Source organism: Orycteropus afer, unplaced genomic scaffold (assembly GCF_000298275.1).
Source record: "Orycteropus afer afer isolate SDZICR_OR568_19922 unplaced genomic scaffold, OryAfe1.0 scaffold00049, whole genome shotgun sequence".
NCBI lineage: Eukaryota > Metazoa > Chordata > Mammalia > Tubulidentata > Orycteropodidae > Orycteropus > Orycteropus afer.
The window spans coordinates 7,595,065-7,609,635 of record NW_006921636.1 but is presented as its reverse complement, the minus strand read 5'-3'; the positions used below and the strand labels follow the sequence as shown (position 1 = coordinate 7,609,635).

The 14,571-nt window shown below is 43.1% G+C and overlaps 1 protein-coding gene across 1 annotated transcript in view; it reads left to right on the top strand.

Annotated features, from left to right (window-relative positions):
* The window catches only part of ARFGEF2 (ADP ribosylation factor guanine nucleotide exchange factor 2), a 125,907-nt gene that overhangs the window by 79,072 nt on the left and 32,264 nt on the right, over window positions 1–14,571 (top strand). Inside the window, exons 27-30 of the mRNA XM_007938332.2 lie at window positions 8,669–8,841; window positions 11,179–11,339; window positions 13,245–13,375; window positions 13,514–13,643. Coding sequence (XP_007936523.1) covers window positions 8,669–8,841; window positions 11,179–11,339; window positions 13,245–13,375; window positions 13,514–13,643 — 595 coding nt within the window. The remainder of the gene's footprint in view (window positions 1–8,668; window positions 8,842–11,178; window positions 11,340–13,244; window positions 13,376–13,513; window positions 13,644–14,571) is intronic.

Genomic DNA, 14,571 nt, shown 5'->3' with positions numbered 1-14,571 from the left:
TATGTTGGAGTGACTTGCCCACAATTTTCATTTTCTTTGTTTTGTTTGTATGTTATCTATACAGGCAGGGTACTGTGCTATGCTCCTCTATTCACTAGTTGGCAGCACTTATACACTCACCACCTGTCTCCTTTCCTGTTGTCAACCTCTTGTATGTCCCTGCTGACCTTGGCAAACAGAGCCTATTCTTAGGTCCCTGGAATCTGAATGATGATACTATCACTTTAAAATCCAAAATGGCCACCACTTGTAAACATTCAAAATGGCTGTGCCCTCGGTCACTTTAAATATCCAAAATGGCTGCCATGTATAAACAATCAAAAATGGCTGTGCCCTCCAGACAGTGGAAAGTCAGCAGCTCAGGCTGTCTCCCTCCTTGATACTTCCCTTCCTAGTCATAGGCCACCAGCACAGTCGTCCCTGCAGTCCTTGGTGACCAGGGCTGATCTTTAGGTCAATTCTCAGGTCCCAACACTACTTGGAATTATTCAGGCTGTTGGTCCCATCAGAGTAGCTGAAAGTCCACAGCTCTGACCGTCTCTGTACTCACTATTTTCGTTAAGGTTTTTCCACTAGTTGGTGCCTAATCCACTTCTGTATAGTTTCTTTCAAAACTCAGAGCTCCAGGATTATCTTCTGTATCTCTGTCAATTGGTTTTTCTTTTCTTTGTTGAAGAGCATCTGTGTTGCTCCTCTGGCTATTCTTCCATCTTACCAAGAGTCTCTGGCTGTACTTCTTCCACGACAGATTTGTTTGTGCTTCTGGCAGTCCATGGTTGCTTTAACAATTTCTCTTAGAAAGATCAGCACGAGGCCGGTCCCCATGAGGCGGAGGTTAAAGATGTCCCAAATGTCCAAACTACCATGCCACTCCATCATTTCAGACATTAACTCCGCCTCCTCCTCCCAGTAATTTCCGTAGTCTTAGGGTTCTGTATTTCGCTGTAGCGCCTCACAGAACTCACAGACACCCAAGGGTTCATCTCACGTAATAGTGGTGGAGGCTGGCAGGCTGGCGAGTCCCGGGTCCGTGAGTAGGTCTGGCAGATCCTTCCAACTCTTGTGGTTTGATGAACCTCGATCAGCAGATCAGATGATGGCTGCAGTCCCAAATCCAGGGGTGAGATGAGGATGAGCCAAGACACAAAGCCAGAGCAAGAGGAGAGCAAATCTTCCTAGGAGATTTGTAGGTATACCCTCAGGGAAGCTAAGGGTGGTGATTTGAATTGTACCCTCCAGCAAGGCAGGACTCAAGATACATGCCACCTGTGTTGCCCCAACAGAATTAACCTAAATCCCATCACAGAGTCGATTGCCAGTCATTATAGGGAATGACTACTACCAGCTGCCCAGCCAAGTTGATACCTGACCTTAACTACCACACCACCCCAAATAGGCATGGATAATGGGATTTACAAAACATCACAGAATGGAGGACAATGGCTAGAAGGGCCACATCAAGCAATTCACTGCAATGGTATTTTCAGTATCCTTTGCCAACACCAAAATTCCAAGGCATCAACTGTTCTTTTGTCTTGCTTATTCATTGTCCAGCTTTCATGTGCACATGAGGCAATTGAAAATACCATGGCTTGGGTTAGGTGTACCTTAGTCTTCAGAGTGACATCTTTGTTCTTCAACACTTTGAAGGGGTCTTTTGCAGAAGATTTGCCCAGTGCGATACTATGCCTGATCTCTTGACTGCTGCTTCCTTCCATAGGTGATGACTATGAATCTAAGTGAAATGAAATCTTCAATCTTTTCTCCATTTATTCTCCATTTTACTATGTGTTGAAATTACCTAGGTACATAGTCAGCCTTCCATTATACATATGTGGTACATTTTCTTTGTGGAATTTTAGCTGATTTTTAACTGTGTTTTGACTTTCTCATTGCCTTTTTTCTAAATTACATTTTCTGTTACTAGTTAGTATGAGGTTGGCAGACAAATGTGAATGTTACCCTGAATCAGATGAAATTCAAAAGTCAAATCGGCAATCCCAGAGCCATCCTAATGGCTTTCAAAGGTAGTATTGTAGAGTTGATGGGTTTGCCTACCCTTGCTTCTTGCTGTTTGTGAGACAACAGAGTTTACTCCATAATCAAATACATCCATTCTTCACTTATCAACATGGTTAGGTTCCAAATACCAGGTCCTTATGCAAAAATAGGCATTATGCGAAAATGGAAGATGGCTACATCATTACAGAACTGCCAAGCCACTGAGAATCATGGCCCAGCCAAATTGACACATAACCTTAACCATCACGGCCAGCATTACTCTCGTTACTGTAGATGTACTTCATGAATGTGAAAAATAGTTGGATAGTAGATTCTTCACTGTTGTTGTGAGTGGGAACTGTTGGATAATGAGATAGTCAAGAAGTAAGGACTGTTGTTGTTGTTGTTATGTGCTCTCGAGTCGGCCCCGACTCATAGCGACCCCTCCTTGGGTTTCCGAGGCAGTATCACTACGGAAGTAGGATTGCCCAACCTTCCTTCCGAGGAAGTAAGGACTAGGTGTATGTTTAATAGATTTGAAGACGTAGATGCTGATCTGTCTATTCAGGGTGCTACCAGATTTGACCTTACCAAAAAACCAAACTCACTGCCATCAAGTTGGTTTTGACTTACAGCGACCCCTGCTTGGGTTTCTGAGGTGGCATCTCTATGGAAGTAGATTGCCCAGTCTTCCTTTTAAGGAATGGCTGGTGGGTTTGAACCTCTAGCCTTCTGGTTAGCAGTCAAATGCCTTAGGCACTATGCCACCAGAGCTCCTATATTTTACGTTGGGGTGGTTTTAAAAAGTGGGCCGTTTTTTCTGTCTTGGGTTTGGTATGTTTTTAAATAATTAAATTTAAAATATTGTTACTTTAATTATATATATAGATATATAGTGTGATGCATACATATGTGTTTATCATACATGTGTAACCCTGACCAAAGATCTAAGAAGATATGTACTAAGAATTTAGTAATGGTTATCTATCTCTAGGTGGCTTCACTATGGATAAAAACAAAAAAACAGACTCACTGCTGTCAAGTCAAATCCGACTCATAGCAGCTCTTTCTTGGATTTCCGAGGTGGTATCACTATGAAAGTAGATTGCCCAACCTTCCTTCCAAGGAGTGGTTGGTGGGTTTGAACCGCTAGCCTTCTGGTTAGCAGTCAAATGTCTTAGGCACTACAGCACCAGAGCTCCTTCACTATGGATATATTAGTCAAAATATTTTAGACCAGGAGCAAAAAATCTGACTAATCACACTAACTAACTAACTAACATAAACACACTAACCGTAAGACAGTGTATTGTTAACAAGAAATGAGAAACAAGCATCCCAGCTTTGTTCCATAGCCAAAAATTGTCATGGAAGATGCAGGCTTTTTCCATACTTTTATTTAGCCATATATTGTGTTGGCTTTTTATCCCTGAGCTTGTTGTTTTATGGTTGCAAGATGGTGGCTATAACTCTTGGCACCATGCTGTGTTCAGAACAGGAACGTGAGGAAAGGGGACAGAGCCACCCGTGAATGTTCCTTCTGAGACGAACAAAAACCTTCCCAGAAGCCCTCCATACCTACAGTCTTTCTTTTCACCTAACAGTCAGATAGCTCCCATAGCAACAAGGGAGGCTGGAAAATGGAGTCGAGTCAGGTTGTCTTGTACTATTTGTGATTTGTGCCCTAAAGTTACATCCATTGTAATGCACACAAAATCAGAGCCCAATTTTTAAGGGGTGAGGGAATGGGTAGTGAATAGGCAACCAACAATTTCTGCTGCTATCTTAATTTTTCTTGTTGTCTCTAATATTTTTTTAAATGAATGTGAAGGCAGGGGAGAAGGTCCAGCTGTGATCTGACTTCCTCCTGGCTACATGGAGAGGATCGGGACTGAGAAGAAGCGGAGGGGTAGGTGGAAGGAGGCAGCTCCCATTGGCCTCCAGCAGGACTGAGCACAGGCAGGCCAGAGTGATGGGCAGTCTTGCACGGCAGAGACTGGAGCTTATGTAATGAGAAGGTGCCATATGTAGACTAGAAAAGCAAACACGAAAATGACAAGTGCTGCAAAGTTGGTAGCTATGGCAGTATTTTTACTGACATTTATGCTATATCTCAATTATTTGAAATAAAATGGATGTGTATTTAGGAAATCTCTTTGCAAGGTCAGCATGGACACAGCTGCCTGTTCTACTAAGCCTCCAGGGTATAAATGTGGCATCTCAAGAGCTTGCCCTGAGAAGCGTTGTGGTTTTCAGATGACAAGTGGAGCCAGTGTGCTGGGCAACAATGTTTTAATGAGTGGTGTTTAGAAGAATGTTGGAATAGGGATCAGCAATCAATGTTGCCTTAGTAAATGGAAACACAGGAGAATTATGAGATATAAAATATTTCAATATTTGGGGAGGAGACATGGTGCCATTTGCAAAGTTTCTGAAGTCCATACAAGATGGAACAGTAGTCTTAATGGGAACATGTGTTGGAGTAACCAAACCCAGTGATGAGATGTGGCAGCTCATTGGTGATTCTGGGAGTACGTCTGTTACTCATCTTGGTTTTAGAGATAACTGGATCTTCTCTGGTGGGAAGGGCATTGAGATAAAAAACCCTTTTGTATAGCACAGAAAGAGTAGCAAGGATACAAATAAATATGAAGGATGGCCAGAAGCTCTAGAAATGAAAGGTAGTATCCTCCAGAAGCAAGACTAAAAGATATATGAGGTGGGTAGACAGGCTGAACGATCAGGTATGTCTAGGTAGTGGGTAGTGTGCCCATGACCATGTGTAGGGTTGGCAGACAGCGTTTCTACATGCATATTTGTATGTGCTGTAAGAATGTCCAGGTATACAGTAGAGCTGACAAGGGACAAGGTTGTGGTGGCTTCTTGGCCACAGCTAGCTACCTGGAGGGAGTGAGTAGTTGGACCTATGGGCTCGGGACCATGGTCTCAGGGGACATCAAGCTCAGTTGACATAGCATACTACACAAGAACATTGTTCTACAGCCTACTTCAGTGAGTAGCAACTAGAAACTTAAAAGTTTGCAAGCGGCCATCTAGAATGCAATGATGGGTCTTTCCTTGTCCAGAGCAAAGAAGTATGAAGAAAACCAAAGATACATGGAAACAATTAGTCCAAGGGACTGGTAGAGCATGCAATCATCAGTCTGTATGACCATGAGACCGGAACTTGATAGTCCCTGGCTATCACTGTCAACCATTTGGAGGAGGATCAGCGCATGAGATCCTGGAGAGTAGGAAAACAATGTGGCACAAAACTCAAAATCATTAAAAAAAAAAAAACAGATTTGCTGATCTGATAAAGCCTGGTGAGGCCTCTGAGACTATGGCCCCTAGTTACCTTTCGGATCTGGAATTGAACTCACTCCTGTGGCTTCCAGCCAAACAATAGACAGGCATATGGGGCAAACATTTACATCAGGGAGATAGCTCAGGGGGCAGGAGTGCATGGGAGGGAATGTGCTAAAGGGGCAGGGAGGCGGCATCTTCTGACCTCTAATTCACAAGAGGAAGACAGAATTACCATCAGCAGCCCAAGGCCTGTTCCTGTGAGGCCAGATATGCCGCCACCCTCCAGCCCTCTTACCAACCTTGACACCAAACATCCCTCCCGTGGCACCTACCACCTCTCTGTGGGGTTCCATAATTCGCTGCAGTGGCCACACAGAACTCAAAGATTATGGGGTTTATCAGGGAAGCAGCAGGCTACAATTCAAGTTCAGGAACACGCTCAGGATACAGTTCTTGGGTCAGGACAGTCTCTTCTCTAATGTACCCTTAGACACACCTCTCTGGCCCTTGGCCCCTCAGCCTGGCCGCTGCCTCTGTGGACCAGGTAAGACTGCCTCATGCCTGTCTCATGCCCCTTGGTTCCACTGCCGCTGTCTCACCCAGGCGTGTCTCTCACCCAGGTATCTCTCTCTTAGCCAGCAGTCAGATTCCTTCTGACTCCAGGAGGGCTCATTTTGAGCCTGGCAGAGTGGCAAAGCCAACCAGTATACATATTTTAAGAACATGCAGCCATCTTGTCGTGTGCTGTATTAGCATTACCTCTTGATAACGGGATTGTTTATTGCTAACGTAAATAGGGATCTTTGTCAACAGTCACCATAATGAGCACACAATGTTGAGATGACTGTGGTAATAACATCTTTTAATTCTAAAAAGTGTACCTGGTGGATAGCTGAAAAATACTTCCATGTATTTACTACTTGCTATGAAAATCTATCATGTAACACTATGGATTTTAGGGAGATGTATTTTACACATGCACACGCACACACACACACACACACACAGAGGAGCTCTGGTGGCATAGTGTCTAAGGCATTTGACTCCTAACCAGAAAGCTGGCAGTTCAAACCCACTGCCCACTCCTTGGAAGGAAAAGATTAGGCAATGTACTTTGTAGAGATACTACCTCAGAAACCCAAGGTGTCCCTATGAGTCAGGACCAACTCAGTGTCAGTGAGTTTGATTTTTATATGATGGCGCATAGCAACAACATACACACACACACACACACACATTTTCTTAAAAATGATCTTTGGCTAGATGTGTGTGTAATGTTGCTTTACAGTCTGACTCTCCCGCATGAATCTCTTTTCTTAGTTTTTCTCTCCCCGCCCCCATCCCTGGAAACCTAGAAATGTTTGCTATGAAAACTGAAAGCACAGTAAGATTCTTTTTTAATGTACACAGTAGAAGGTAAGTAAACAAGTGTTGATGGCTTTCAGAATTACAGCTGGTTGGATTTTGTCTCAGCAATGTGCATTGCTTTGTACTAGCTATTTAGAGCGAGGCCAGTGGTGGTGACTTGACAGAGCTGCAGAACCAGGCCAAGTCCCCCACCCAACCTTATGAGGTCATTTGGGACAGCTGAGTTAGTCTGGTTAGAGCAGTACTAGAGTGTGTTTTCCCTGTTGAATCGTTAACACCATTGACTAAATAATTTGGAAAGAGGACATGCTTGAATATCATAATAATTTTTATTTGTAAACCAAGAAATTCTGTATTTACTTCATCTAACTTGATAATAGCAATTTTTTTTTCTATAATGGCATATTTAGAAAGGTCCTAATTACTGAGAGGATTGATAATAACGTTTTTAAGTAATCTTATTTGACCCAAGGTGGTTTAATACCCAATTCTACGTAAAAATATAGAAGAGAGAGACCTAACATTTTTGTTAACTTCAGATGTTTACTAAGTGATTAAAGGTTTTTGTTTTTAGTTTTTTAGGGCATTAAATATTGTGTATGAAGTGTCATAGACTGGAACATAAATAGGCCATAGATTCACAACCTAAGGCAGCACTGAAATTTTAGATGGCTTGTGTGCAGTGATATTTGTTATTCTGTTTTAAACCATACGGAAACTATTCAGATATTTCTTAAATATTAATGAGCTTTGAGGTACTGTTTCTTCCCTCAGACTAAATGTAATTCATGAATAAATGCACCTTACACATTTAAACATTTTTGTAAACTTTTCAGATGTTTGGTGCTTACATGCTAAATCCCATTCAGCATGTACATTTTGATATTTAAAATACTTCCTTCAATTCTTTAGATTAAAAGAACAGTTATTTTACAGTTCAGGCATTATGAAAGAAATACTACTTTTTTTTTAGTAATGAAAATACCTTTTTTTTTCACTGTGAATTTTTTATATTATCTGGCGAAATAATATGCCTATGGAATTTTACATTAATGCTTTTCAAGCATTTATTGTACTACTTAACATGAGAAACTTAAGTAATTCCTAAGTTTAAATGTACCATTATCCTCTGGATATGTCTTAACCCGTATTGAATTTAAGTATCAGTGAGAGCGGCTGGTGGAAGGGACGGCGCTTGCAGAGGCTCAGAGAGTTTAGGGTGTTTTGGGTTTGTGCTTAAAGCTGCTTTCAAAGTGAAAGATGCCGAGTTGGGCTGCCACAAGCCCTGCGTGTTCTGAGTCACAGGAGAGGCCGCTGCAGCCCTGCTGCTGCACCTGCCCAGAGACCAGGACGCACAGGGCAAGCATCATCAAGAAAGGAGAAGCACCCCTGGATGCCTGATTGAGGCCCGCAAGGAGTGCATGAGCCCTGGGATCTAAGATAGGAAATGGTGGTCTTCTCGTGAGAGAGTAATTCCAGAAGGATGGAAGATTAGATAACTTTAAGAATTCTTTAATATCTTGATAAATGGAAAAAGTGTTTGTAATTTATTTTTAAAACATATCCCTGGTCAAAGAAAAAAAAATGTAAGTATCCAGGTGGCAGAACATCACTTGCTGTGGCAAGACTGTAAAGTGACGGCCTTGTGGAGTTCTGTACGATTGGTCAGGACCTGCTTTGGTGTGGTTTGCTTTTGTCTCAATTCTGTCTTACATAGATTGTGCCAGCTTAGCTTTGCAAACAATCATTTAACCACATTTCAGTTTCACATCTCTTTGAAAATCACAACCTAAGTGAAGCAATTGCTCATTTAATGTTGCTAAGAATTTTCTTTATTAAAGTCAGAAATTTGACATTTAAAAAAAAATGTGGATTACTTGTGTACTTAAAAATATATATATATATATTTTAAAGTACCGCTTCTAAGGAATGTATTAGGTTCATTTCTCTTCCCATTGTACAAAGTACAGCTACCCTGTTCCTCCCTCAGGTCGCCAACCCTCCGGGACATGGTGATCCGCTGCATCGCCCAGATGGTGAATTCCCAAGCGGCCAACATCCGCTCAGGCTGGAAGAACATCTTTGCTGTGTTCCACCAGGCGGCCTCTGATCATGACGGAAACATTGTGGAGCTGGCCTTCCAGTCCACAGGCCACATTGTCAGTGAGTGACTCTGTGCCCTCCCGACCAGCATCCCACCTGCCTGTCTAGGAGAGCGACCACTTGCTTGCTGTCTCTTTTACTCCAAAAGGGACTTCCTTGTTTCTTCTGTTCTGTGATATGATAATGTGCCAGGCATCGTCCAAAGCACTTAACATGCATTAATCCTTATGACAGTTCTATGAAGTAAACACCGTTATTTCCCCCATTTTACCAAAGAGGAAACTGAGGCACAGTGAGGTAGAAGCACTTATCTGAGGTCTCTAGCTAGGAAGTGGTGGAGCCAGGACTCACGCCCAGGCTGTCCGACCCCTCAGGTGGTACAGTGCCCCACTGCCTCTGATTATGCCAGTGATCATGGAACAAGATACTTGATTTTCATGGAAATTGTAAGGCATCGGGTTATCTTTTATTGTGATTTGAATGAAAGTTTACGGAGAAAACTCATTTTCCATACAGTAATTCATACACATTTTGTTTCAAGACATTGACTACAATTCCCCACAGTATACCAGCTCTCGTCCCACATCCTCCCTATAGTTACCTCTTCCCTGTGTCCTTCCCTATGCATTCCTGTCCCCTGAGCTATCTCCCTGAACAAATGCTACCCTTCTGTTTTCCCATGATTGATCGCTCTCAGGAGTATATCTACCTGATGTAAATGTTCACCCTATTATATGCCTGTCTTTTGTTTGGCTGGAAGTCACAGGAGTGAGTTCAGTTCCAGCCCTGAAGGATAACTAGGGCCATAGTCTTAAGGGGCTCACCAAGCTCTATCAGACCAGCAAACCTGATCTTTTTTTGTGATTTTGAGTTTAGTTTCACATTGTTATCCCAGTCTATCCAGGATCTCCTGCACTGATCCCTTTCCAAGTAATTGACAGTAGTAGCCAGGCACAATCTAGTCTTCTGGTCTCAGGGTCCTTTGTGTTGAGGTTCACGTGGTCCACTAGTCCCCTGGACTAAATGTTTCCATGCATCTTGGGTTTTCTTCACTCTTTGCTTTGGACGAAGAGAGACCCATTGTTGCATCTAGATGACCATTTGCAAGCTTTTAAGATCCCAGTCACTATTCGCCAAAGTAGAATATGGAATAGTGCTTTTGTCTAGTATGTTATGCCAGTTGAGCTTGATGTCTCCTGTGACCATGTTCCCCAGCCTACAGGTCCAACAGCTCTCTCCGTCAGGGTGGTTGACTGTGCCTAAGAAGTTACCAGAACTTTGCCCCCTGTTAGTTCTAGTTATATGGATATTATTACAGCACCTACAAATATGTATGTAGGAATACCGTCTATCAATGTTATATATAGAGGCATCAGGTTATCTTTTATCTTTGAGGTCTTTTAGTTGTTTGTGAGCTTCTTGCCACCCATATTTTTCTCTTAGGTGATGTTTGTAGGATTTTGAGAACTTAAGATTTCTAAATTGGCTTTCAGCTCATGGCACCTTCCTTCCCTCACTTTATTTTTACTGGTTCAGTGAGATAACAAGAAGTGTATCTTAAGAGGGAGACGGCCAGGGAAGTCAGGGATGTGTTCAGGGTCACAGGACTGGGCCCAGAGCTTTGCTCCGTGTTCAGCTCCATTGAGCAGACCAATGTGAGCCAGCTTCCTATTTCACTGCTAACCAGCCACTCCTCAGAAGGAAGATTGGCCAATCTATTTCCATCATGATACCATCTCCGAAACCCAAGGACGGGTTGCTATGAGTCAGATCCAACTCGACAACAGTGAGTTTGGTTTGGTTTTTGGGTATAGTTTCTCAAGTTAGTTGTACCCTAAAATGGATTACATTATAATGGATACCTTGGCATCCTGGTGAATATTGGTTTTCTCATAACCTGCCCTTGTTCACTTCCTTAGGGTCTCTTCTCAGATAGGCCCTCTTCAGAGAGTCCTTCCCTAATCACCGCTTAAGCAGTCCCTCTTCCACCCTGTCCCTTTGCCCAGCACTCCCCCATCAGAGCTTATTTTATATATGTGGTGACTTAACATGGTTATTGTCCGTCTTGTTCTTGGAGCTTGATTTGTTCACTTCCGTGCCCCAGATCCTACAGCCATGCCTTGTACCTGGTTGGCACTCAGCAGATGTTTGTGGAATGGATATTTGAGCCTTTACATCATTGCTTTGAGGTTAGGGAAACCAGTTTTGCCCACAATGTGCTCAATGCATTTATTCTTGAATAATTTCATAAGAAGGGCTGTCATTTGGAGATGCTAACATGCATTTCTTGGATTTTCATGAAAATAATGTTCTGTGATCTGTGTTTTTGTTTTGTTTTTCTAATCTCCATTTCTGAATCCTGACCTTGAAAGGTATATGTGCCTTGTGTTTCCCCAGCAACTATTTTCCAGCACCATTTCCCCGCAGCCATCGATTCCTTTCAGGATGCAGTGAAGTGCTTGTCGGAATTTGCCTGCAATGTCGCTTTCCCTGATACCAGCATGGAAGCCATCCGGCTCATCCGCTTTTGTGGGAAATATGTCTCGGAGAGGCCCCGGGTATGGCTTTCCTCTCCTTGTTCATGTGGGCAGTGAGGGCAGAAGGGTTCATGGTACAGAAATGCACTGCTGACAAAGAACATTCTAGCTGCCCTTTTAGAGTCATGTTTGCTCTAAACAAGGTGTTCTGTTATTTTTTATGTATGAACTTGCTTATTTTATTCATACTGAACTTTTATGTGGTACTCTGCATATAGGTCTTTTTTTTTTTTTTTTAAGAAGAAAATAATATTTTAGCTTCTTTGGCAAAGCCCAGAAGCTAGACCTTCTCTTTTTGAAAGACACACTTCCCTTTTAGGAAATGGCATTATGCCATTGTGATGTGATTGAAGAATCACATTTGCACAGTCACTTTTTGTTTTCTCCTGAAAGTGTTTGGCGTTTTCTATTAGATCTCACTTCTCTAAAGAGACCTACTTGGTTTAACAACTGAGGCCCCAAGCACTGAAACTGGATGGAAACAGCACATCTAAGCTATGACGGCCCATGCACGCCTCTTAACCATTCTTTGCAGAACTGTGAACCTGTAAGATGGTATGTCTAGTCATTTAGATACAAAGATGAGGAGAGCAAATGAATGTTGATTGCACACTGGTTACATCTCAGGCACCATTCTAGGTATTTTCTGTGTGTTAATTCCTTTAATCCCCACGTCAGACTCATGAGACAGATAATTATATTCCCATTGTACAGGGAAAGTAACTGAGGCACAGAGAAGTTGAATAATTGCCTAATGTTAGATAACCAGAGTTGATAAAGAAATTCCAATGTAGTAGATAACACCGTTTTAAGAGTAGTTAGTTACAGAGCTTGTTCTTGTTGGGTGCCGTGGAGTTGATTCCAACTCATAGCAGCCCTGTATAACAGAGTAGAACTGCCCAGTAGGATTCAACCTTTACGGGATTGTAGGTTCAATCTCTTGAAGGTTAAACCCTGTGGGGCAGTTCTACTAGGCTGCTGTCTTTACAGGAGCAGATCACCAGGTCTTTTCTTCCATGGAGCTGCTGGTGAGTTGGAACTGCCGACCTTTGGTTAGCCAGGCATTTAACCGTTGTGTAACCAAGTCTCCTTAGTAACAAAGCAGAGGGGTCCACATCCCAGTAATAGGGCAGAGAGTGGGTGCTCACAGATATACCGTGGAGAGACTGCCAGCTTCTAGCTGCATGACCCTAGGCAGCTTACTTCACCTCTCAGTGCCTCATTAACTCATCTATAAAATGGGACCTTTATTTCTCCCAGCATCATGGAATTGTCACAAAAATTATTAATCCATGTAAAGCACCTTAACAGCTCCTGGTCCATAGCAAACACTCAGTCTGTAGTAGTTGCTACTGCTGTTGCTATTATTTTAAATAGCTTTTATTACAGTAAGGAGCTCTGGTGGCATAGTGGGTAAGACATTTGGCTGCTAACCAGAAGGTCAGCAGTTCAAACCTACCAGCTGTTCTGCAGGAGGAAGATGTGGCAAGCTACTTCAGTAAATATCTACAGTCTTAGAAACCCAATGGAGGTCACTATGAGTCAGAATCGACTCAATCAGTAGCAGTGGGTTAGTTTTTGGTTTTTATTACAGTAACATTCCAGAACAGTTTACAATTTTGAGTCATCCTAGGTATTTGGCTAACACCATTTGACTTGCAGTGCTCTTCCTACTGTGATTTCACCCCCAGGAATCTTGTGATCTGCCCCACTCAGACCCACAAAGGGTTGTGGGTTCATATGGGAAACTGGTTGTGTGTCCTCTGGGACAGACAAATGTCTGGCTCCTCAGGGCTCCCTGTGTACTGTGCTGAAAGGATATTTTTAGGAGAGGAGAGTGTGCAGGTCTTTAGTCTCTGTGTGTTCCCTTTAAATTCCTCCCATTTGCTTGTTTTGTCCACATCTTAGATGTGACTTTCATTGTAGGTGCTACAAGAATACACAAGCGATGACATGAATGTGGCTCCTGGTGACAGAGTCTGGGTGCGAGGCTGGTTCCCCATCCTGTTTGAGCTCTCCTGCATCATTAACAGATGCAAGTTAGATGTACGGACCAGGTAACCATGTCCTTGGCGTGGCGGCCCTACTGCACTTGCCTGAGCCTCAGTCACTTGCTCACCTGACCCATGTCTCCCATTCTTTTGTTCTTTCCTTCACCCCATTCTCTCTTCTGCACCTGGTTCTGTTTCCTCCAGAGGACTCACAGTCATGTTTGAGATCATGAAGAGCTATGGCCACACCTTTGAAAAGCACTGGTGGCAGGATCTGTTCAGAATCGTGTTTAGGATTTTCGACAATATGAAACTCCCTGAGCAGCAGTCAGAGGTAAGAAGATGGTGAAAGCACTGCCCTGGGTACGATGAGGGAAAAGCCTCTGGCCCTGGTCTGCCTCTGGGGCTGCCTCATCATCCACCCAGAGGCCTTCAGTCCTGAGCTCAGTAAGGTGTGTTTGGAGGATGGATATACCCTTCCTGATACTCTTCTGTCAGCATCAGCTAGGACTAAGAGACTCTATCCGTCTAGTGGAAATCCATTGCCATCACTCGATTCCAACTCATAGCAATCCTGTAGGACAGAGCAGAACTGCCCCATAGGGTTTCCAAGGGTGTCAGTCCTTTATGTAAGCAGACTGCCTCTGTTTCTCCTGCAGAGAGGCTGGTAGGTTTGAACTGCCAACCTTTTGGTTAGGAGCAAAATTTAACCACTGAAGTCACATGGAAACAATTAGTACAAGGGACTGGTAGACCATGTGATCCTCAGCATATATGACTGTGAGACCAGAAGAACTAGATGGTGCCCAGCTACCACTGTCAACCACTCGGAGGGGGATCGGTAAAGGAGATCCTGGATGGAGTGGGAGAACAATGTGATGCAAAACTCAAAGTCATTAAAAAAGAAAAGAAAAAAAAAAGGCCAGGTTTGCTGGTCTGATAAAAGCCTGGTGAGACCCCAAGACCATGGGCTGTAGCTGTCCTTCAGGTCTGGAATTGAACTCACTCCTGTATCTTCCAACCAAAAACTAGGCATATGAGGTGAACATTTACATTAGGTAGATACACTCCTGGAGCTCTGGTGGTATAGTACCTAAGGCATTTGATTGCCAGAAGGTTGGCAGTTCAGATCTACCAGCCACTCCATAGAAGGAAGACTGAGCAATCTACTTCCATACAGATTTAACCCATTGGAAATCCAAAGGAGTTAACTGTGAGTCAGAATCAACGCAGTGTCAGTGAGTTTGGTTGTTTTTTTTTTT